The sequence below is a fragment of the Cardiocondyla obscurior genome, linkage group LG15 (genome assembly GCF_019399895.1).
Source record: "Cardiocondyla obscurior isolate alpha-2009 linkage group LG15, Cobs3.1, whole genome shotgun sequence".
Classification (NCBI taxonomy): Eukaryota; Metazoa; Arthropoda; class Insecta; order Hymenoptera; family Formicidae; genus Cardiocondyla; species Cardiocondyla obscurior.
The window spans coordinates 3673492-3696464 of NC_091878.1; the positions used below are offsets into that span (position 1 = coordinate 3673492).

At 35.5% G+C, this 22973-nt stretch overlaps 5 protein-coding genes across 10 annotated transcripts; 2 read left to right on the forward strand and 3 right to left on the reverse strand.

Moving 5' to 3' along the window:
- Window positions 1–1582: 1582 nt before the first annotated feature.
- On the forward strand, window positions 1583–3395 carry LOC139108715 (phosducin-like protein). 2 transcript variants are annotated; one of them, XM_070667229.1, is made up of 4 exons: window positions 1583–1967; window positions 2131–2395; window positions 2482–2896; window positions 2967–3395. In XM_070667229.1, the coding sequence occupies exons 2-4, from the start codon at window positions 2186–2188 to the stop codon at window positions 3191–3193; spliced, it is 852 nt and encodes a 283-aa protein (XP_070523330.1). In that variant the 5' UTR covers window positions 1583–1967; window positions 2131–2185; the 3' UTR covers window positions 3194–3395. The 2 variants fall into 2 exon arrangements, with proteins under 2 accessions (XP_070523330.1, XP_070523331.1); XM_070667230.1 differs by having other exon boundaries at window positions 1608–1694.
- On the reverse strand, window positions 3384–5050 carry LOC139108709 (uncharacterized). The gene is made up of 4 exons (XM_070667218.1): window positions 4863–5050; window positions 4632–4712; window positions 3986–4457; window positions 3384–3923 (listed from the first exon to the last, which is right to left on the reverse strand). The coding sequence occupies exons 1-4, from the start codon at window positions 4879–4881 to the stop codon at window positions 3404–3406; spliced, it is 1092 nt and encodes a 363-aa protein (XP_070523319.1). The 5' UTR covers window positions 4882–5050; the 3' UTR covers window positions 3384–3403.
- Window positions 5051–5170: 120 nt separating this feature from the next.
- On the reverse strand, window positions 5171–8308 carry LOC139108704 (synaptic vesicle glycoprotein 2C-like). The gene is made up of 11 exons (XM_070667207.1): window positions 8167–8308; window positions 7869–7925; window positions 7532–7693; window positions 7269–7431; window positions 7005–7126; window positions 6695–6933; window positions 6381–6607; window positions 6092–6309; window positions 5755–5914; window positions 5555–5682; window positions 5171–5353 (listed from the first exon to the last, which is right to left on the reverse strand). The coding sequence occupies exons 1-11, from the start codon at window positions 8168–8170 to the stop codon at window positions 5298–5300; spliced, it is 1536 nt and encodes a 511-aa protein (XP_070523308.1). The 5' UTR covers window positions 8171–8308; the 3' UTR covers window positions 5171–5297.
- Window positions 8309–12154: 3846 nt separating this feature from the next.
- On the forward strand, window positions 12155–17450 carry Lovit (loss of visual transmission). 3 transcript variants are annotated; one of them, XM_070667197.1, is made up of 10 exons: window positions 12155–12238; window positions 12523–12683; window positions 14257–14618; window positions 14680–15012; window positions 15136–15398; window positions 15558–15815; window positions 15942–16192; window positions 16267–16380; window positions 16580–16969; window positions 17055–17450. In XM_070667197.1, exons 4-10 carry the CDS (start codon window positions 14813–14815, stop codon window positions 17448–17450), a joined length of 1872 nt encoding a protein of 623 aa, XP_070523298.1. In that variant the 5' UTR covers window positions 12155–12238; window positions 12523–12683; window positions 14257–14618; window positions 14680–14812. The 3 variants fall into 3 exon arrangements, with proteins under 3 accessions (XP_070523298.1, XP_070523296.1, XP_070523297.1); XM_070667195.1 differs by having other exon boundaries at window positions 14257–14438; XM_070667196.1 differs by lacking the exon at window positions 12155–12238 and adding an exon at window positions 12253–12401 and having other exon boundaries at window positions 14257–14438.
- Window positions 17451–17716: 266 nt separating this feature from the next.
- LOC139108691 (tetratricopeptide repeat protein 21B) lies at window positions 17717–22918 on the reverse strand. Of its 3 annotated transcripts, XM_070667184.1 has the most exons (11): window positions 22739–22918; window positions 22564–22666; window positions 21284–22478; window positions 20938–21192; window positions 20085–20806; window positions 19672–19988; window positions 19274–19608; window positions 19003–19210; window positions 18618–18943; window positions 18049–18442; window positions 17717–17955 (listed from the first exon to the last, which is right to left on the reverse strand). In XM_070667184.1, exons 3-11 carry the CDS (start codon window positions 22427–22429, stop codon window positions 17717–17719), a joined length of 3942 nt encoding a protein of 1313 aa, XP_070523285.1. In that variant the 5' UTR covers window positions 22430–22478; window positions 22564–22666; window positions 22739–22918. The 3 variants fall into 3 exon arrangements, with proteins under 3 accessions (XP_070523285.1, XP_070523286.1, XP_070523287.1); XM_070667185.1 differs by having other exon boundaries at window positions 21284–22473; window positions 22564–22918; XM_070667186.1 differs by having other exon boundaries at window positions 18618–18931; window positions 22564–22918.
- Window positions 22919–22973: the final 55 nt, after the last annotated feature.

The window sequence follows — 22973 nt, forward strand, 5'->3', positions numbered from 1 at the left end:
CGATTAATAGAATCGAGTGCGTACACGTGCCAATATGCATTTCTCTAGCAGCAATGTGAAAGATATTGATCTCTTACTTCTAAAACTGGCGACGCCACATTACAAAAATTAAATTGAATCAGCTGTTCGCACATCATTAATTAGCATCGGCTGCAAGTTTCACTGCGTTCATACGGTTGCATTCCTAAATTTATTACAGTTCACGATAACGGAAAGAGGTCAGAAGATAAAACGGAACCCCCCAGCGAATCTAAAGATCATAATTTCGTAACGGATCGGTATTGCGTCTGAGTAGCGTTTATCCATTGATAAAGCGGCAATTATCGTCACGAATTGATTTTAAAGTTCCAAAACAATGAGTTGTGCAGAAAGTTGACCGGTCTATAACACTTCATCCTCGCATACGCATAATGTAATTATAAACATTCAATGGCGTTTGCGTCGCGCTAAATGATTAAAGAATGCTTTATCTAACTGTCACCGACACATCGTACTTACTGCATGTATTCAATTTGCATGTAACACCACACCATCGACCAGTTATTGACCCTTGAACGACAATTGGCCGATGCATCGCCCGAGTGTCGATCAGTGACTGCCGGACTAAATAAGCGAGTCGAATAAAAATGAACCGGATGTTTCGTATTACAACGAAGGGTCTAAAAGAATGTTCTGTCCAGCGATTGTGCTTATCAGTTCCTTTTCAAACATTGTTACGCAAGATGATTCATTGGCCTTTAAAGATCTATTCGACTCCCTACCTGAAACTTTCCACTTTGAAAGATAAGATAAATAAAAAGGGTTCGGAAATATATCTTATCCCGTCTCTATGAAATTCGAGTGAATTAAGAACTCGCGCGAGGCACGTAATGCAAAATTAGAAGAGCGAAACGGAGTCGCGCATTCATGCGGTTCGAACAATATACGCGAAATAATATTAACTCTATGAGTCAACTTAACAACTTGCGCTGAATGAAGATGACTTTAACTTGGCGTGGAAACACTATTTATACGTGCAGTGCATTATGCAACAAGTAGGAACATTTCGAGACGGTCTATTTACCCTGGAGCTAACCAGATGCAGATAAGTTATATACGTATATATACGTACATCTAATTGTCTTTCTGTGACTAACTTTACCACCTTTCAGCTGTTTCTTATTGTTCCGCCCATTATCGATTCGAGTGCTCATGACGATTTAATAATCCACCCAAACAGTTCGATTAAAATGCTTGATACTCGGGTCAGGATTGCAAAGGAAAAATAATAGATTAATAAACGACTCTGCATTTTTTTCATTTACTTCGACAAAGATTTAAAAGCCATTGATGTGACAAACTTATATTTGATTGCGACAAATTAAAGCCACTTGTCGATCAATTAATTGTTTAAACAAATTTCAACAAATTATTTATAGATTGTAAATTTTTCGCGGAAAAACTGTTGCTTATTGTACATTAGATTTTTATCAATTTTTTAAACCTGATAAATGTTTTAATTTATTTATTATTTATATAAAACTTTATTTTCTGAAATTGTTCGAATTTCTGTGAAACCGACAGTTAGCAGGTTGCGTTTTATCGACAAGAACTTGGACGAAGTTCCGCTATCGAACGTTAGTCGTCGTCGTGTCGACATTGTTATTATTAGGAAAATCGTACACAAGACGCCTGTAGATTTTTAGATTCTTTTTGTGAGTGCCAGGAAGTGTCTTTAAATCACTGTCACCACCGAAAAATATTAGCCAAACAAAATCGAAACGGAAATAATACTAAGAGCATATTAACTTAATGAGTGGAACACAATAAGAGTCTTCTTCCGAATTTTCTGTAACATATAAATACATGCAGCACGCAATTAAAAATTAGATTATTATATTAATTAATGTATGTTCTGGGAGAAGATCTCGAAGATCCGTACTACGCGAGTACCCAATTATATTTGTTGAAATTGTTTTTTTAATTCTGTAAGTTTGATGTCTTAAGAAATATATTTTTTTAATTGCACTACAAGCATTAACTAAGCTACTGATCGTGTATCTGATTATTGCCAATCACAAGACACTTCGTAAATGTATTAGTTTAAGGTATTAATTAATATTTATGATATTCTTTCTTTGTTACTTTAAGATCGAGGAACACATCTTAATTATTGCCGTGTAACCGACTCTCCAACTTTACGATCATGTCGACGTTGGAGGACAAAATTTTGGGAGAGAAATTGCACTACTACTGCAGCAGTTCTAGCGAAGATGAAGGGAATGATTCTGGCGAATCTGATAAAGAATGCGACAATGATGTGAAATATACCGATAATACGGCACGATATACCACGCCTTCGTATTCGGAATGGGACGGGACTTCTAGCAATACAGGACCTAAAGGCGTCATAAAAGTATAATAATTATATATCTATATTTCGAAATAATTATTACTTTTTATTTTTAATTTATTAATGTTAATTTAAATTATTATTAAAAGGATTGGCAACGATACAAGCAGCTAGAAGCCGAAAAGCGAGAAATGCAAGAAAAAGAAAAGCTGCAATTGATTAAGAAATTGAGTTTAACATGCCGCAGTGCTTTAGACGAAGAGAAAGAGAAACTGACCGAAACTGATCCGGAATTGGCGGATTTACTAACCGATGAATTTCTTCTAGAATATCAGAAACAAAGAATGAAAGAAATGTTCGCGAAAACGAAGAAACTTCACTTCGGAAAAGTTATCGATTTAGAAAATACAGATCAGTTTCTACAAGCCATTGATGAAGAAGACAAATCTGTGATTGTCGTCCTTCATATCTACGAAGATAATGCGGCTGGTTGCGAAGCTATGAATGGATGCTTAATATCTCTCGCGGAAGAATATCCTCACGTAAAATTTTGTAGAATCCTAGGTGTGTATAATTATTAAAAATGCACGGTGGTATTTTTTTACAATATATTTTGTTATTATTTCTCTTTCAGGTTCAATTGCAGGTCTCAGTAAACAGTTTAAAAAGTATGGTGTACCAACATTGTTAATATATAGAAACGGACAAGTAATAGGCAACTTTGTCCACATTACGGATCAATTAGGTGTTGATTTTTATTCGTCGGATGTGGAAACATTTCTTACCGAGCATGGGATTTTGGCTGACAAAAATTGCATACCGCTTATCGTTACGAAAAATAAAAATGGAAATTCCGAATAAGAATTATTCCATTTAAGACAATCCATTAATGTACTTTAATAAATCGAAATGACTTACTACAACTTACGCTATACACATTTATCAAATATTTATCAGATAATCAAATATAGAATATAAAGCAATTAAAAATACTTACTTAAATTAGACATATACATGTATGTATTTATATTATTTTAATTATTAAATTCTCCAATTACAACAATATATGTTCTATTTTATCTGGTCCAAAATGTACTTTTTTTTCTTTATCGCGTTGCAAAACTGTGAATACGTTATTAAAACCTGATCATATTCTGTATTCTTTAAATTATCATACAGCTTTTTTAAGTCTTCTTTTTGACGAATTTCATTCGTAACTATTTTTAACTTTTCTTCGACTGATTGATTTAATATTTTAAAGGCATCAATGGTGGTTGAGGTTTCTCTAAACATTCTAATTGTACAAGAAAGCTTTGTTATCTTTGCTTGTAACTCGGCAACTTGCGCCTGTAGTAACAAGTATCCTGTTTTTTCTAAATATGTTCTGCTCATAATCTCATATTTCAATTTATTCCATTTCTCAATTAAATTTATATATTTCAACAAGTCACTTTCATATTGCAGAATTAAATCGTCAATCTTATTCTTCCATTGTACTGCTGGAATGTTGCAATATTCCAAGAATTTGTTTTGCATCTTGATTTCACTATTCTTTGCTACTTCACTGGTATTTCCTCCTAAGGCTTCATATCTAATAACAAACATTAATATTATTTAATTGATAAAATCTTTTTTATATATTGACTTACTCACTTTATTATCATATCATGTATCATTTCTCGTAAAATTGTCTCAATACAACATTTTATTTCCAGTTTTTCATCAGCATTCAAGTCACAAGAAGGTAAATTAACAATTCCCAAAAGCACCAGCTTATCCTGCATATGATTACTTGAAGAAAGATGCATATACTTATCCAATTTGTGAAGCAAAAGCAAGGTTTGTAATTTACTAACTGTGCTCTTAGATAAAATATCTTTATCATTCAAGGATGCTTTCTTTATGCATTGATAAACAATATTAGCTTTAATATGTTCACTTATATTTTTTTCACATAACACCAGAGAGCTTATTGTTTTCTCAATTATACTTGTTTCCTGAGATATTGCAGTTCTGGTGCTATTTTTTATAGCACTGGAATGACTCTCTAAAAAACTATGTGACAAATCCACTCTGCCAATTAACCTACTACTCGAGTGAGAGTTTGCCGGAATACTGGAAATATCTAAAAAGTATTAAAATATAAGTTTGTAACATAGTATATGTAGAATTTTGTGTACATACCTAACATATAAATATGTAGACTTTAGGCAAACATAAAGTTTACTAATTAAATACTTTTTTTTTTAATTACATATGCTTTAATATAACTTTTTATAAATTAAAGTATATTACTTACCCGATATTTGATCGTGAAAGTCGTTAAAACGATTCATCTTGTTATTAAAAAATGTATTACTATTAAGATGTCTTGACGTTTCTATTGAAGAACGTAATAGTTCAAATAATAAGTAAAATAATAATTAAATTTGTTTCAGAATATGTTTTTAGTTGTGCGGTAATAGTTTTTGACTGTTTTGCACATACATTCAAAATAAATGTGTCGAGTTATAACCTATAAATTACTGACCGTTTAGACAGGAACACATATATGGAATAAGGGCCCATCAGTCATGGAACCGAAAAATAACATAGATATGACCGGTATTCATAGACGGTTCTTATATTTAAATTGTCATAAGTACAGTCTTCTTTTGTTTCTTGAAATAGAAACCGATTATGAATACCGGCGTAAGATGTGTGGCTAGGCCATATATGTATAGTATTATATATGTTGCTACTTCGGTTACCGTTAAAAAATTGTAATATGCCGTATAAATTCCGACTTGGCTACGCTCTGCGCATCACTTTCAGAAATAAGGTATGAAGATTGGCGTGTTATTTTTTTCCTTAAGAAATAAATTTATTAATAAATATAACAAGTTTTGTGAGAACAGAGAGAGTGGTCCACGGGACAGATTCTTTAGATCGTCCGAGCAAAATCGCGAGAAGTCTTCTCTCTTTGCTAATCCAAGGTCTCCTTTCCGGTCTTCGGCAACAGAAACGAGAGAAAACCGCAAGCTGAAAATCGACGATGTATCGCTGTATTTGTGTGAATTAATAAACCACACAATTAAATAATAACTACGGTAAATAGATAAAGTAATATAACTATTGCCTTTGATTCGTATTCGTAGAACACAAACGGCAATCAATTAATTTTTTTAGAAAAATAAAATCAGAGAAAATAAAATATTAATTGTTACTTCGCAAAGATCTTACCGAAGAGAAAAGCGGCGAACAATATGATGGGGATCACGCAGGCTAAATCTATGAGATAACCAAACACCAGGTTGCCAATCAAGGCACCTAGACGACCCATTGTCAGAGACAGAGCCGCGGCCATCACTCTGTAACGTGGTATCCAGATTAGCGAACCTCGAAATGGAAAAGCTGAAAGAGTTTAGTTTCAATTTGCTCACCTGAGATTCGTCGGAAACATGTCGACGATCACGCAGTAAACTAGAGAGATCCCGAGGGATGTGAGGGCTTCAAATACGCACGAGAGCACCAGATTCTGCGTCGAATTCACCACGTAATAAAAGCCCACCGTTACCGCGCCGGAGACCACCAGTGACACGACTAAAAGCGTACCATGAAGCGTTTAATTTTAATCGAAAACTAGCTGTGTAAGATTATTAGATTATGAATATTTAAATCTAAATAAACGTTTAGAGATCTAATTAAATTTTATATCGATAGAGCTTAATCTAGCTTTATTGTAATATATATTTTCAGATATCAAACGTCATCACTCACTCAAGAAGAACTTGGCACCCAGTTTATGTACGAAGAGGGGTAAAATGATTGAGCCAGGAATGCACGCGAGGCCAATGTATACGGTATGTAGATAAACGGAGGGTGCGATTATCGTGTCGCATCCGTAAGGGTCGAAGGAAGTGGTGTTGTCCGGTAGAGCAGACACTATGCACACCGACGTGGTATCACCAGGATTTTCATGCTCGAACTGTTCAAATCTGTCGAATACAATAGAAGCTGGGATTTAATTAGCACTAAATATATTTTATTGATCATTGACGAAATCTACCTGGTAAATAATTCCGGAAACCAGACCATCAGAGTATAATAGCTGCTGGTGAGTCCAAATTGAATAGCACAAGCGAGTGCGGTGTTACGCAAATAAGGCGGCTTGCACAATGCACTCGTCAAATCACGAATTTCAGCGAATAAGACTTTCAGATCTTTCCGCTTGTGCAGCTTAAGCGACCTAGTGCTTTTGTCCTGATGCTTTGTTTTTTCTTGCAAGCATTTTACCTAGAAATAAAAAACGTAATATAAAGTATGTAGAATAATTGTTTTTCATCAATTCTAGATCGGAAGAAAACATTAAACTAATTCTACCGGATACGTTTCTGGATCGGCACCAGTGTTTCTCGAGTAAATCCACTTGAACACTTCAAGAGCGGCATCGGTTTCGCCGCACTCTAACAGAAACTTCGGACTCTCAGGGAAAGCAAATAGCCACAGGCCGAGCATGAGTGATGGTAGAGCACAGAGCGCGACGAAGAGATTCCAAGATTTGAAGTAGAACGTCTCGCTCGTTATAAGGAAGTCCATGGGGATGATTAGCCATGCAATCACTGGAAATTACTTTAACGTGGATTTCGATTTCTTGGACTTGCGCTTCTTAAAGAAAAAGGAAATAACTTACGTGGTAAAACTATTACGCCGACCGTCCAGAACATTTCCATCCAGCAAAGAATGCGTTCGCGGAATTTCGTGGGCTGAAATTCACCGAGATATGGAAAGCAGATGCCCATGGCGCCGGTTACACTGTAATTATTAAAAATTTATTTAAATTAATATTAAAATTACATATGTGTATAAATGCTTTATATTTCTTTTATGTATTATCTACATGCGAGCATAAAATTAATTTTATTCTTTTTATTAGAATTTATCATGTCATACTTACGCAAAACCGTTGAAAAACCGGAAGACCAGAAACACCCAAAAATACTGAACAAACGAAGATATGATGCCCACGATGCCGTCCATTAACAGCGTAGCTATCAACACGATTTTTCTACCTTTCGTGTCAGCCAGGCATCCCCATATATACGATCCAATCAACATACCTGCAAAAGTATTTCAATAGTAAGTAAAAGTAAATCAGTATAAATTATTTTTGTTATAAATAAAATTGGCGGCGAGAAATAAAAAATGAGAAAGAAATACCTAGCATGGGAGAGGCAGTCAACCAGCCCTTTGCAGTAGAATCCATCTCTAGATCGCATTGCGCTGCCGGAAGTACGAACGAAAGTATCGTCACGCCGATTGCCGTATCCATATAAATTAAGCCGCAGACGGTCAACAGCATGTAATGAAACCGTCCAAAACCTAACACATAATTATAGATAATCGTAGTTTTTTAAAAATTTGATATATTTTTTAATAACGCTTGTGAATTATTATCAGACTTTTAAAACTTGGAATAAAATTACAGGATTAATTAATAGTTAGACACTTAGTTTTTTATATTAAATTTTAGACGTTTGTTTTACAAAAATCTTACCTGTTACGGTGATTGCATGCTCGAAGTCGGCTCCTCCGTCTGCCAGGAAATCGAGTCCTATAATTAAAAATGAAAAAAGATGTGAATAACTTTAAATTGAATTATCTTATGTTTTTAATTATAATTGAAATAGAAGTTATTTAAAAATATAATTACGAGATTTAACAAATTTTACAAAAGTCAAAATTAAATATTTGTTTATTTAATAATTAAATATTGTATTATTTATGTCACAATTTATATTTATGATATAATATGAATTTTATTACATTTTTTAAATAGGATAAATAAAATTTACCCATGGTCGCCGCTTAAATCGCTGGACGTTCTACAGATTCTCGCTCGTCGAAACTTCTCCTTCGTGGACGTCCCGTCGCAGTGCTGCCGCTTCCTGGTGATGCTCCTGCAGTTGCCACGATGTTGTCTTTGTCGAGGGCGACGCCCTGCGTTCATTGGTGAATAGTGAACACTAAAAATGGTATCCTGTCGGTGTCGTTACCGTGAATTTCACCCCTAATATGGGCTACCACCTCTAGGAAATATAGATCAGCTTACAACGATGTCAGTATTTACGAAGATCCTCTCTTTGTAAAGTTTTTGTCTCTGCGAAAAAAAAAGTGTACGGTCGATTAACAGCCACTTCGCGCGGTCGCGATCGGCCGAATGATCATGGACCATGAGTAGCATGTCGCACCTTGACTTCCGGAGTAAGCCTGAAGCTGATTTGAGATAAGATATCATCCGCCTCCGCAAGAAGAGGGGTTAATGAGAAGCCTTAGGAAGCTTTTTCTTAAAATGATAAAATACGCGAAAGAAAAAGTAAAACCTGTTTAAAATTATGTAAAAGAAGACTAGTAATCAAAATTTAAAAAAAAGGGAAAAGCTGACACAGTCAAATGGTAAGAAACGATAAGAAATTTTAGCATATCTAATAAGACTAATTAAAATTCAATATAATTAAACTAAATGTTAATTTAATATTAATTTTTATTTTAGTTATTTTAAATATATTATGTTTATCGATGATTCACGTCTTTAAGAATTAATTATTATTCAAGCTGAAGAGTTTGAATAAAGATCGAAGTTATACTTTGATAAACTTTCTATTGCATAATATATCAGTCAGTTTTTAATTGGTATTATAAAATATATTTTTCAATAATTTGCATATTTTCTTCTGATAAATTTTTTTTCTTTATTTTTGACAATAATTTTTAAATGCATTTGTGATAAACATGTATATCTAATGCAGAATGATTGCTATATTTATGACGTGAACTCGCAAACACGTAATTTATGATCCAAACACGCGGAAGTTGACGAGCACATCACTTATTTGATCGTTATTATTTCGTCGCAATTTCACGAGATAACGTCCCTTTATGAAATTGTGTCATGTGCGCAATATTTTATTACGTCACTAATTTGCTCGAGTTTTAGTCACGATAAGAGATAAGAGATCTACAGCATCACATGCTACCTAAAGTTGTCTGTCACGTTAATTTATTATTGCATATATGAATTATGAATATATTATTTATCAATCACATTAATAAATCCGCGGAGAATATTTTCTACTTTTTCCCGCCGTGCAATAAATTTGTTATTCATTTTTACTTTGAATCGTCCGTCTTTACTATTTTCTAAGCTTTTCCAAAACTGTAAACTTTAAGAATAATGTAAAATACATTGGTAAAATTAATTTCTTGATTTTATCCATTAACTCTCATATAGGTGTACTAATTATTCATATATTTTTCACAGGTCTAACGTTCTGTGCAGTACATTTTATCGCTGTACCAAGAGGACTATCATCTGAAAATCTGAAGTTAATTTCTTGTGGTTAAATACAGAAGATCCCTGATTTCAAGAATTAATGAGACTCTTCAAGATACGTCATAGAAAATCAGTGATGTCAAAGATATGTCATATCTCACATTGGGATTTGAAAAACCGTCATGAATATTCGAGAACGATAACGTGAACATTCACGAGCGATATAGAAAACGATTCAAAGGAAACGATACTCTACAATCTTACAGGTAATTTCATGAAATATTTAATGAAGTGATAGTAAAAGATTATTACACGAAATCTTATGTTTTATATAATTATAGGTAATTTTATTGTTGCACACGTTTTTCACGATTGGCACTGCAATTAAATATTATAGAATTATCAGAGCTTTACGAATTAAATCTTATAGATTAATAAAAATTCATTTTCAAGCTTTTTCAGTCAAATTAGAATATTACAACGTAATTAAAAAAAAATTATCTTTTAAGATGAAAAAGAGCTCACGGCAACAATTTTGCCTTACTGTAAGTTTGTTTTCGATTTTACTTTGCAAATATGACAGACCTTTTGCATCAACCTGATACCTTAATCATAACACATATCTCAAAGATATTTGTAATATCACGTTTAAAAAACGTGACCCGTCTTATCATAAAAACGCCATCGCGATGTTAAAAGGTCGTAAAACGCAGCTTGCGACTTTCTTAATTTCGACGTATTATTTGTTTCTGTCACGTGTTTTTTTTTTTTTTTTCTTGACAAACAGAATCGGTACGAACAGTATTATCTGGCAATCGACGACGGCCAATAGGGAAGTAATGGAAGCGGCCTACTTGTGTCTATTCATCACCCAGGTGATTAATCTTATGTTTTCTTGGAATTTTCCACGTGATAAGACCAATATGGAAACAGCGATTTGTTACCGTTACTCATCTCGTAAGTAAAAAATAATTGTAGGCACTTCCACGTTCTAAAAAGCAAAGGCGTCAGCGATTGCGTGACAAGATCAGTTCAATGTGCAACATATCTTTTATATAAATGATAACGCTCTACACTTGACCGGAACAAAATTTTACGTACGTAAATAACTGTCTAATCAAATCGGCAAGAAAGTTTCACAAATAAATTTAATCAAAATAATCTCACTTTAATTGTAGGAATTGAATTATTATCAGTTAAAATAAATTATATTATATATTCGTTATCGAACAAGTACGCGTTCTTTTGTGTTTAGAGTCGAACAGGTCGGTTAATTGTCGCTACCGATTGCGTACGATAAACTTACACCGACCTGCTCGCTTAATGAGATTCGACGTCCTCCCGATTTAAGTAAAAGGTGTCACCGAAAATGTAACGAGTTGTTGTTTACGAGATTAAAAAGGATAAACTGTCAATAATAAAGTAACTCAAGAATAAGAAATAAAGAAGTACGCGCGTTAAAGTTATATTTAAAATTTTTTTTTTCTATATAATTAAAAATGAGTCATATAGTTGTTATTTTATTATTCTATACATTGTTTAATTCAAAATCAGTATCTCAAAAAGATTTGGGGTTTAAAATAAAAATAAATTAAATCTTTGCTTAAAAGATAACAGAATAATTTTTTCTTAGCGTTATTGCTTAGCATATATGCCTTAGTGCGTTATTATTTTAATAGTATTATAAATTTAATTCTAAATAATTTATTTAATTTGTAATTAACCATAGCTCTTTTTACTTAATATTTTTTCTAAATTATAATCTTATAGACAAAACCATTTAAGCTATCTTATTTAAAAAAACAACATATTGAATATCTGTGTTTATGTACATTTTAAAATGTCTAATAATAATTATATTTGTAGGTATTTATAAAGCATCATTCTCAAGTTATGTTCATTATCGATAAATGGATATTGAGATTATAATCGTCTGTGTTGTCTAGATTTAATCGATTACGAAAGCCAATAACACGACGAGAACTCCTTTATTCGAGAATAATCCGATGAGTTCTGTCGTTCACTAATTGTACGATGATGTAATGCCGGGAAAACACAAAGTGGAATCGCAGTTATCAAAATCATTATCTTCGCAAGAAAGGATTCATTTGATTGTTGACATTAAATATTAAAGACGATTTTTAATCCGATCGAAAAAATTGCTGCTTCTCGATTTATCAGTTCGTTTGGTAAGTGATCAGTGTCATATTTCTTTTGACGATCTTTCAAATGTCTCTGATATCAAGAGACGTTGCGTAGTTACTTTTGATACTCTCTTAAAAACATTCTTAGCGATTTTTACTTTTAATTTAACAATATTTTAAAGAATTTGAATTATTATCTGCATGGCTATTATCGTGGAATTGTATTGTCTGGTAGAATGTTGATTAATTTTTTTTAATACGTTTATGATTAAATGTATAATTATAGTTTTTATCCAAATTTTATTATAAAATATTATAAAAAGTAAAAATAATGAACGGATACATTTCTCACCTTTCTCGGAAAGATGACGATGAAGAAAGGCCAGAGGTCGTCACGTTAAAGTACAACGTAAGCTGTTTGGGATCGGGAAGCGCAATATGTTTTCGAAGGTAAGAGCGGCTTCGACATTCACCACTTTCGGTGGCCGCGACCCTAACTGCCTTGAGTACGAAGCGATATTTACAATTAGACGAATATGGGCCAATAGCAGTAGGAATGCGCAGGGTCGACAATTGATTCTTTAGCGCCACAATAGATTCCTGAATGAGAAACGTACTAATTAATCACATTACATCATTAAATCTCTTGTTAATGAATCAATAAATACATAGTTAAAATATGATTATGGTACATTTTAATAAAATAGATAATACATTTTAATTATTATTTTCAGGGAGGATCTCTTAAAAATATCCGATGTGCTTTCTCGCAACAGCCCTGTGGAAGCGATTGGCGCGTACCGGGACACTCGGGATGCCTTAATTAGAACGAGTAAGGTACGATCGGCAACTATTAATTGCAACATTATTCACGTCGGCCAAATCGACACGACAGGTATTTCGATATGTGTACGCTTGTAAAGCACATCCTCCATTTGTTTCATTGAGACCGATCACGTTGAACTTTCCGACTCTCGATTAAACTCTTTGAAAATCATCTGACGACGTTTCGTCTCTTTGGAATCTCCGGATCTCGCTTCAGCCTTGACTTTCCATGATTTCTGTCATGATAAATCTCGTTGATACTTTTCCGTCGGTAGCCCATCAGAGATAACGCGTCCCCTCGAGTATTTAACACCGTTGACGATAACAACGGCGCGTCGACGACAATGAATATTGATCCCTCGCGGTTTAAAAGCGCGTGGAAAATAGCACCGTGTGCTAACGAAGCACTCCTCTGACGCGCGGACTCGCGGACGTAATTTCCTGCGAGGAAATTGTATCCTGCCGCACTCGTCTGTGTTCTTTTAAAAGACCGGGCGAGGGTGGTTTCAATCGGCTTCGCTCCGTCCTTCTAAGAAATAAACTCACATCTCGAACTGTATTACTTCCGAGAACAGAAAACGTGGATTGATTTTAGAAAATTATTTTGAAAATCTGTGGGGAGGAAACGTTGAAAGTCTAGGAATGAATTTTGCAAGAAAGAAAACGAGATCTTTATCGGTTTGAATTATAAAGCTTCTTTCGTGTACTCATATTGAGTGTTACGTGACATTAACTTGGTTTCAACATCTCAATTAGAATTAAAAAAAAAAATTAGAAATAAATTTTGAGAGAGTTAAATTATGTATGACATTAAAATTGCCGTAACTTACTAAATTTGAAGGATTTTTTTGAAGGTACGTAAAAGTTAAAGAAACAATTTGGAAGCTTACGAAGATTTAGTTTTATAGCGACGTTTTGCGCTCTAAGTAGAATTTAGGAGCCTAACACTGTTAAAGCTTCGCCCGAGGTATCGAATGTCAGCAGCCATGAAGACCTACAACGTGCGAAGCTTTCGTTGCGTGAACGGCCTTGGTCGAAGTTGCGTATTAGGCATAAACGATGTGTGTGATCGATACTGCGCCCCTATAAAACTCATTTATTTCCTTTTTTGTACCATCGTAATTTATTTAACGAGGGTGAGATACAGCAAGAAGGAAGGAAACGGAGAGGAAATAAATAGACCACCATGTTTGCTCGATTTGCTGAGACGTATCTACCGTTATACGCGGTAATCGGATTGTATGTACCGAGAAAGAACGAGAGAGAGGTTCCACCCCTTATTGGACATTGCGTAAACCTCCCGCTGTTACTATGAAGAAAAATGCAACAGCAAAGTCCAACAAATCTCAGATTTACTCGTCGAGACAAAATGATCACTCGTACTATACATTGGCGAGAAATCTTTCCCTTATTCAATTAGGAAAAAATTGTTTTAATATTTTTAACATTTTGGTTTAATAGTTTTAACATTTAATAATTTCTAGGTAATTTTTTATCAATTAAATCAATTTTGTGAAACTTGAGAGTTGCAAATTACATAAACATTAATCTACAGATTTTGTAAAAATTTTCTTAAGATTTTTTTAATTTTTTTATTTGAATGATTTATCTTGCCACATCTAACTAGAATTATTTTGTAATAGGTATACGAGAAGCTCATTTCGATGAGTGGAGAAACAGCAAGTCTCGCGAGAGACTCCTGAGATTGCGCGGGTATTTCTCGAGCTTTCGTCTGTGCTCGTTCCCGCGGCGAGCTTGCAGCGAGGGTCAGTCGTCCGTCGTCCGTCTGCGTCCGCGCTTTCTCACGATGTGGCCTTGTGGACGTGTAAATCATTCATATTGCTACCAAATTCAGCTAATAATCTAGAAATTAAAATCGAGAGTTTTTGTGCCGTCTCTTGTTCTTTAATTATTTAACAGACGATGTAACGCAATAAATAATGAAATATTTTCTAATTTAAAAAATCAATCTCATACATTGTGAAATATATAACACAATAAAATGGTTAGTCGTTATAAAGAATTAAAATCATATTTTGCAAATAATAGCAATATTTTTTTTACAGTTGGCAGTTATAATAGTCAACGAGGAAAAAGAAATTTGATCAGTGACACCTTTTAAACAATAATGCATCTTAAAATACTTAAGTATCTTACCGTTATATCACTCACTCTGTGTCGCAAAAAATAGAGTTGACCATGGTGGACAAACTACATGAATATGAGGGACTAATGGGAAGAATTCACGGGGTTCGTGATACTATTAAAGAGCGATGGAACGTGTGGAAAGAATGGAAAAACGGTTTGAATCTGGATCAAGGCTTAGAAGGATTGAAGCAGCACTTGCGCGGACCGCCCAAATTAGAGCGCACTTTGGACGATTATTCCCACATCTACAGGTGAAAAATTGCGCATAAGTTTCAATTTTAAATATTGATATTGTCAATTTATTTTTTTAAAGTATTTTACAATTTAATATTATACTAGATTAATTTATTTTATTTGTTTTTAACTAATCTTAGGAAGAAAAGCCGTGCCGAACTAGTAAGAGTGTCAGCGGCTGTAATGGGAATAGAGTTCTCGTACGCGGCAGAAACCGCTTTCGTCTCGCCGACGCTTCTTAAGATCGGTGTTGATCACCAGCACATGACATTAGTGTGGGCGTTAAGTCCCCTTGTCGGTTTTTTCGTGACGCCCATCCTTGGCAGCATGAGCGATCGCTGTAGACTCAAGTACGGCAGAAGACGACCCTTCATCTTCTTGTTAGCTCTCGGAGTTTTCATAGGCAAGCCGCGGATTTTATCACATTTCGTCATTTTACTTTATCAGTAATACTTTTCGCTTTTTAAAGAATTATTTACCGTTTTGTTAAAAGACGTTTCAGATGTTTTTATGACGTTATTTGAACGTCGAAAGATGACTAAAATTTTCGCCTTTTTTACAGGACTCATTTTGGTACCAAACGGTGAACATATTGGCTACATTTTTGGCGATGTGTCATTTCACACGAATGAAACAATCCCGCTTGGACATCGCACAACGGCGAAACTACCCGAAAAGGTAACACTTGAACCTATTGAAAGGGCTTCCTCGCACTCTTGGGGCATCTTTTTCACTATACTTGGCACAGTGTTGCTCGACTTCGACGCCGATGCCTGTCAGAGTCCGGCAAGGGCATATCTTCTCGATGTCACTGTACCTGGTAAATATCTAGATGTTTTTCAAGGCCGTATAAATTCCGTTTGAATCAAAATTTAATTAAAACTTGATTTAGTTTTAATTAACTCTAAGCAAATTTTCTGTTTGATTAACTTTAAGATATTTACAGAGGATCATGCCAAAGGTCTAAGCACATTCACCATAATGGCAGGTTTAGGAGGCTTTATGGGTTACGGTTTGGGTGGCATTAATTGGGATGCTACATCTCTCGGTATTATGCTGGGCGGACATGTTCACGCAACATTCACTTTCATTACGATTATTTTCGTCATATGTGTTATGTATACCATTACTAGCTTTAAGGAAATCCCTCTCGAATTGCTCGAACGAGATCAGTATCGAAAAATAGATGAGTCGAAGGTGAAGACAAAGATTGCTTCTATATAATACTTTCATTATTAATTTTATTTTAATAAAATTATTGTTGCGTTTAGGTTCAAGAAACCCAAGAAACAGAAAAACAAAATGAGTGTGAAAAAATTATTCCGGAATCAAAAATGTACGGCGCGCTCGATACTGAACATGAAACAGATTCTTTGCAAACGGAAGTAAGCTTAAACATTATTGCTATCTCTAAATTTAATCATATATAATTTTTTTACATGGCATTATTTGGGGAAAAAGGGGAGGGAATATTTTATACTTCAAAAAGTAAAAAAAATTTTTGAGGTTAATAAAATTTTTATTCTTTGATAAAAAAATATAAACATTTTTGCAAAATTATTAAGTAATAAATTTTTACTCCAGACGCAACCATCCGACCATCCCGAAGAATCAATTTCCGAAGCCACCCACGTCAATTACGGCTTTGACGATATCGAAAGTGAAACAAACCACAAGGCAACTCTTAAAGAATATCTGCTGTCTATCGTTTATATGCCGCGTAGTCTTCGTCTGGTGTGTTTAACAAATTTATTCTGTTGGATGGCACATGTATGCTATTCCCTATATTTTACGGATTTTGTGGGCGAGGCGGTGTTCGGCGGAAATCCACGGGCACCCTCAGACACTAATGAACGGCAACTCTACGAGGAGGGCGTGCGATTCGGATGCTGGGGCATGTCCATGTACTCGCTCTCTTGTTCGTGCTACTCACTGATCATCGAGAAGTTAATTCAGCGTTTCCGAGCGCGTAAAGTAAGTCTTGTTATATTTGATAATTAATATTAATATGTAATAGATATTCACGTTTATATATTTCAATATTTCTGTGTATATCCAGGTTTACATTTATGGGCTGCTCTTCTACAGTGCGGGCATGCTTCTAATGGCTTTAACGAAACATCCATTCGGCGTAATTATCTTCTCGTGGACCGCTGGTGTTATGTACTCTACGCTGTTTACCATGCCCTATTTGCTTGTGGCACATTATCATGCATCCTCAACCTTTGCCTTGACAACCGAAGGCGACGCGGTTTCTGGTGGTTTTGTACGCGGTCTAGGAACCGACGTTGCCATCGTATCTTCCATGGTATTCCTCGCCCAATTTTTGTTATCCTGCTGTCTGGGCACGATCGTCAGCCTCACAGGTAGTACCACAGCAGTGGTTTATGTCGCTAGTATTTTAGCAATGTGCGGTGCGGCCTCAGCCACACGTATTATGTACCTGGACCTGTAAATCTCGCTGGTCGATCAATCAAAATTTTAACTATAATCGCGTCTCAATAACTATTTATAAAACAATTTTAGAAAAAATTAAAATCATTATTATAAATTGCTAAATGTTTTAAAGATATACTATACAGATTAAATAATTATTTAAATATTTATTCGCTAAAAAACTAATGTACAATATCTTCATTAATTGAAAGTGGACGGATATGTATACAATATATAACGTAACAATTGATCAATATACGCTCAAGCTAAACTAATTCGGACGGTTTATGTGCGAAGATTGTTGATACATTTTTCCAAAATGTCTTTCCTGATCCTCGGATAATCGGAATTTAATTTTAGCACTTCGTTACACGCTTCGATCGCGTCGGCATAAGTTTTCGCCTTCAAACAGCAATAAGCCAGCTTATAACCGACTGACATTTTTGTTTTGCCGCCGCATTTCCAAGCCTGACCGTATCTCGCAGCCGCCTCGCGATAATTCTGATCTTTCTCGGCGATGTAGCCTGAAATTTGCAATAGAATTTTATAATTAAGATAAAAATGCCATTTACAAATTTTTTTATGTATTAATCTATAATTTTTAATCGTAATCTAACCAGATAGCTCGTGGGCTCGCACACAAGTAGCGTTATGTTGCAGCACTCGTTTTAACAACTCGTTCGCTAGTTCGTACTTGCTAGATTGCACATAAATATCCGCCAGCAACAGCCAACAACGCTCCAAGTATTCAGCATCCTCGAATGTCCAAACGTTTTTGCTAACGCGCTTCAAGTGATTCCGAGCGCGTGGAGTTTGCTTCAACAAGATATGTGCAGTAGCCATACCGAGAGCGGGTCCTACATGATCTCTTAAAGCATCCTGACTAGCCAAAGCAGTACAGTCTTGCAGAGCTTTCTCGATATTAGATTTCTGTTTAGTGGCTAATAAAAAGAAGTTGCTGAGCAGCTTATGAGTTAGTTCTTCGTGAGGACTGCCCTTAGGATTCAATTCCTACATTAATATATGTTTTATTTAAATACTTATTTATTCATTCTTCAAATAATTTTTAATTAAAATAATTTGATAAAAACTTATAAATTTTTTTTTTACAAATATAAGTAATTAAAAAATTGGATTAAATATATTTGTTGTAAGTAGTAAAAGATGATATTAATATTAAATGTACCTGAAGTAATCGATAAGCTGTTCTCAAAGCCATTGTCCTTGAATCCTGATATTCGGCGTCTTCATCATTGAAGGCCTCGTTTGACAAAGTAGTGTCGTCATCGGGGTCCAGACAGATTTCGATCATATTATAGATCGCCTGTTGACCCCACTCCGGATCGCGTCGTGCAAAGTTAAAATTCCGAAGAGCAGAATTCAATTTGCCCGTTCTCCAATCCAACAATCCGGCGCAGTAATAGAAGCCAGCTTCGACGTTTCCACTACCCATTGCGACTTGTGCACGCTGCAACCACTCGTCAAGATCGTCCATAGCGCCTACGACGTGAACTATGTCAATTTTGTATAAAAATATTTCAAACAAATAAGAAATTTGAAAAATGTAAAACCTGTTCTACGTGATACTTCTATTAATCTTGCCAGAGCGGTCCAATAAGTCGGTTGGCGTATCAGCAACTGTCGAAAATGAAATGCTGCAGTTTCGAAGTCCACTTTCCGGAATGCAAGATCTGCCATCATCACGGATGCAGCTTCGTTGTTAGGATCCGCATTCAACAAAATGGAACAATTTTGCGCACATCGATCTAAGTTGTTCATCTGTTAAATACATATTTACATTTATACAGGTATATAAAAAATTAATAATTATTATTATATTACCTGCATGTACAATTTCGCCAAAGAAAGTAAGGCATTCACGTCCGTTGGCTTATGAGCCAATGCCTCCTTATAATATACAATGGCTTCATCGTAATTGCGTAAAGTCGACGCATAATCAGCCATTGTTAGACAGATATTCGCTAACATATGCTTATGATCCGCGATGTCTGGTGAAACAGCCAGACGTTGTATATATCTATGTTGATTCTCTTTAGCTTCCTTTAAAGTTAGCAATGCTCCTCTAATGTTTCCCGATTTCTCCCGCACTTTGGCGAGTAGCAGCAACTCTTGTCCTCGCATTTCCAAGCTCAGGATGTCAGATTCGCCTCGCTTGTCTAAATATAAAAAATAAAATAAAATTTTATACGTAACATTAATTATAATATTAGCATATTTACCTTGCAACTCTTGCACTAAAGTGACTTCCGCCTTATCGTATTGTTTCATCTTCATATATAATTTTGCCAAATCTAATTTTAAAACAGCGCAATTATCTTGCTTTACCATATCTTTGTAATAACTGATTGCTTTCGCGTATTGATGCGCTTTGACAAGTGCCTTGCCCATTTTATTTGCGATGTCTGCCTTGTTAATCGGATTTTGCGAAAGTGCTTGCTCGTACGCCTCTATCGCTCTTTCGGGTTCCTGTATAGACATATAAGCGTTACCTAACATACTGTACGTCTTCGGTCCAGGACAATGCTCCACTAATTCTCTGAAAAGCATATATTAACGATATTTAACAACAATCTTCATCTCATTTACGTGAAAAATAATTTAAAATAAAATTGATAAAGATTTAATTTCTTACCTAAAACATTTTGCGAATGCCTGACGATCTTTTCTATAGTTTAAATTAATTTCAGCCAATCGAGTATGTGCCTGCAAATAATACGGTTGCTTTGGATGGATATTCTGTAAACAACTAATAGCATTTTCCAGTTCTCCTATGTCCAAATAAACCTCAGCAGTACCAATGGTGATTCTTCCAAGTTCAGGAGTGCCGGCGAGATTTATTTTCGCCTCGTCGACGAGCGCTAATGCCTCAGCAAACCGTCTTCCCTTACTATATGCCGCAATCAGCTCTAGATACAATGTCGCTCGATCTGATGTAGACATATCGGACTTTCTGTTTACGTTACCAGTCAATCCTGCCAGCGACATGGCTGTCTGGCAGCTCTTGATGCAATTCTGCAAATCACCAGCCTCTCGTTGCACCATGCCGATGATAAGATGATAAACTGGCTCGTCTCGAATTTTAAAATTGTAGCTCAGGCCAACCTCCAGGCTCTGCGAAGCAAGCTGATATTTTCCTTGGTATGCCAAGATTTGAGCCATTGTGAGATGAGCCTGTGCATTGGACGGTTCAACCGAGTCCAACAATTTCCTGAGTAAAACCAACGCACCCTCGTAGTCGCCGCTTTGCATTCTGGCCTTGCTGAGTAATAATAAAGCTATGCTAAAACCTGGACAGGCCTCCACTAACTGTTCTAACAAGCGAACACTCGGCTCCTTCTCCGTTACGATACCCAGCTTAAAAAATAAAACAGAATTAAACAAAGTTGATATAATTTTGTACTTCCGATATTATAATCTATTTATACATATATTTAATAATTATAAAATTTATTTGTTAATATGGACTTTCTTAAAAAAATAGTTACCTCATCGCTCATCGGAGACTTGTTTAGAGAATACATCAGACGCTGTTTCACAATTTCGAGGCATAAATCTGGTTTAAGCTCGCTGAGGTATTCGTAACCATAACGAAGTCCCTCGCAACTTTTCAATAAAACATTTGCCGCCGCGTCCAGATAACTAAGTGCCTTAGTGCTATTTTCCTTAAAAAATATTTTTGCAGATACGAACAATAGCTGCACATTTGTTGAATTCGGCTGTATTTCCATCATGATTTCCACCTATAAAATAATACGAGCACTCAATTAATCACTTTAATTAATTAAAAAATTCTCTAGAAGAATATACATATTTTTAAATATTTTTACTTACTTGTTGTCGTGCCTGATCCAGATCTTCCGCAGATCCTTCCAGCAACTGGCAGCGCGCTAGTCCCAAGAGCGCTGCAAAAGAAGACGGATCCGCGCGAATGGTATTCTTGTACCACCGCTCGGCGTCTTTGACGTTGCCCAGCGCAACGTACAAATCACCCAATTCCGTCATCAGTTCTGCACTGCTCGAAGTAGTCGCTTGCAGCATCTTTTCCGCTGATCGCGCCAACTCTAACAAAATCCCGTGATCCTGGAACGCGATACTGGAGAACAATCGCAAATTTTCAATCAACAGATACATGTTTTTTGGTTCAACAAGCAACAAGTTACGCAAAAACAGCTGTAATTGCGGTAAACCTTCGCTGGGATTGCCATCTCTGCACAAAGCCACGACCGAACTCGCTTTGATAGCATCCAAGTTATTTGACTCGATAGAGAGAATCCTGTTCACCATCTCCAGCACCTGTTCCCAATCCTTTGCTGCCAAAAGGCATTTCATTTTTTCTATTAATGGAAACGATTGCTTGGGGTAACGTACAATCAAGGAATTTAACATCATAATGGCTCCTGGGTAATCGCCGATGCGTTGTTTTATCTCCGCAGAGCCTAGTAACGCGTTTAAATTTCTCGGCTCTTCTTTTAAAACTAAATCAAAGGAATTTTCTGTCTTTGAGGTGTCTGATCGTAGACTGAGCTCCAGCCATCCCTTTACAAGTAAAACATTAATATTTGTCGGTTTCATTTTGCAAGCGCGGTCCACATACTCCTTAGCCTTGTCCGTTCTACGAGAGAGAAGTAACACTGACGCTGCTAGGCATAACGCGATACAGGATGCTTTCCTACGCTCCTCTCGAATCCTGTTCTCCATTTGAGTCATGGTGCTTCTTTCCACATCGTTATCGGCCAGAGCTACATTTTGTACAAGCAATGCCGGCAGTAAAAAATCCGCGTAGCTCAGTAAACTAGAGCTCTCTTTAATGGCTTCATGACTTTTGCCAACAAGAATATGTGCCAGGCAGAATAGCAGTTTCAGTCGCTCACTATTTGGATAAGCATCGCGTGCTTGTTTAGCGTGAGTCAACATGCCATTGTAATAATGCTGTCGGCAATGCCACTCGATCAAAGCTACGTGCTCCGCTTCATCCATTTTTACCTTTTCTTGTACCTTCTATCGCACTGGAATTTTTAAACCTATCCTAGAATAAAATATAATTTTTTTTTTTAATCTCATGTATACGTTTATCATTACGTACTTTTTATTATGTCATACACTGTACTTACGTTCACATTGTTCGGCTCCGAAAATGTCAGATTATATCCTCATGTTACGTTCAAAAATTGATCGTTGACATTTATGAAATTTTTTTGCTTATCTCGACGTATCCTGAATAAGATAATTTCCATTTATTCATACAATTTTTTACATACATATTGCCGATTGTACCGAAATAATTACGCGAGAACGACGAAAGCGAGACGAATAGGTTATATGTTTACAATTCCGTTGCCGTGGCAACTGGCACTCATTTGGCTCACATGGAACTTTAATTTTTACTCGTATAAATTTTTTTTTGCCACTAAACTTTATGGTTTTTCTTCTCAAAAAGTTAATTAATGTATTAATTTTCCGTGCACTGCGTTATAAATAAGTTTATTTAATTTTGAGTCGTACTACTGTCATTTTATTGACA

Bases quoted from the DNA above. Each gene is read 5' to 3' on its own strand.
- LOC139108715 (XM_070667229.1), top strand. From the start codon at position 2,186: ATGTCGACGTTGGAGGACAAAATTTTGGGAGAGAAATTGCACTACTAC. The intron at 2,396-2,481 runs GTATAATAATTA...TATTATTAAAAG, and splicing joins GACCTAAAGGCGTCATAAAA to GATTGGCAACGATACAAGCA. The intron at 2,897-2,966 runs GTGTGTATAATT...TTTCTCTTTCAG, and splicing joins AAAATTTTGTAGAATCCTAG to GTTCAATTGCAGGTCTCAGT.
- LOC139108709 (XM_070667218.1), bottom strand. The intron at 4,458-4,631 runs GTAAGTAATATA...AATACTTTTTAG, and splicing joins CTTTCACGATCAAATATCGG to ATATTTCCAGTATTCCGGCA. The intron at 3,924-3,985 runs GTGAGTAAGTCA...GTTTGTTATTAG, and splicing joins ATACATGATATGATAATAAA to ATATGAAGCCTTAGGAGGAA.
- LOC139108704 (XM_070667207.1), bottom strand. The intron at 7,127-7,268 runs GTAAGTATGACA...TAATAATTACAG, and splicing joins CGGTTTTTCAACGGTTTTGC to TGTAACCGGCGCCATGGGCA. The intron at 5,354-5,554 runs GTAAGATCTTTG...GTCGATTTTCAG, and splicing joins GTTCGCCGCTTTTCTCTTCG to CTTGCGGTTTTCTCTCGTTT.
- Lovit (XM_070667197.1), top strand. From the start codon at position 14,813: ATGGTGGACAAACTACATGAATATGAGGGACTAATGGGAAGAATTCAC. The intron at 15,399-15,557 runs GCAAGCCGCGGA...CCTTTTTTACAG, and splicing joins AGCTCTCGGAGTTTTCATAG to GACTCATTTTGGTACCAAAC. The intron at 16,193-16,266 runs GTGAAGACAAAG...TGTTGCGTTTAG, and splicing joins GAAAAATAGATGAGTCGAAG to GTTCAAGAAACCCAAGAAAC.
- LOC139108691 (XM_070667184.1), bottom strand. From the start codon at position 22,429: ATGGATGAAGCGGAGCACGTAGCTTTGATCGAGTGGCATTGCCGACAG. The intron at 19,211-19,273 runs GTAATATAATAA...TGTATTTAACAG, and splicing joins TGGCGAAATTGTACATGCAG to ATGAACAACTTAGATCGATG. The intron at 18,443-18,617 runs GTACATTTAATA...ATATTAATGTAG, and splicing joins CAGCTTATCGATTACTTCAG to GAATTGAATCCTAAGGGCAG.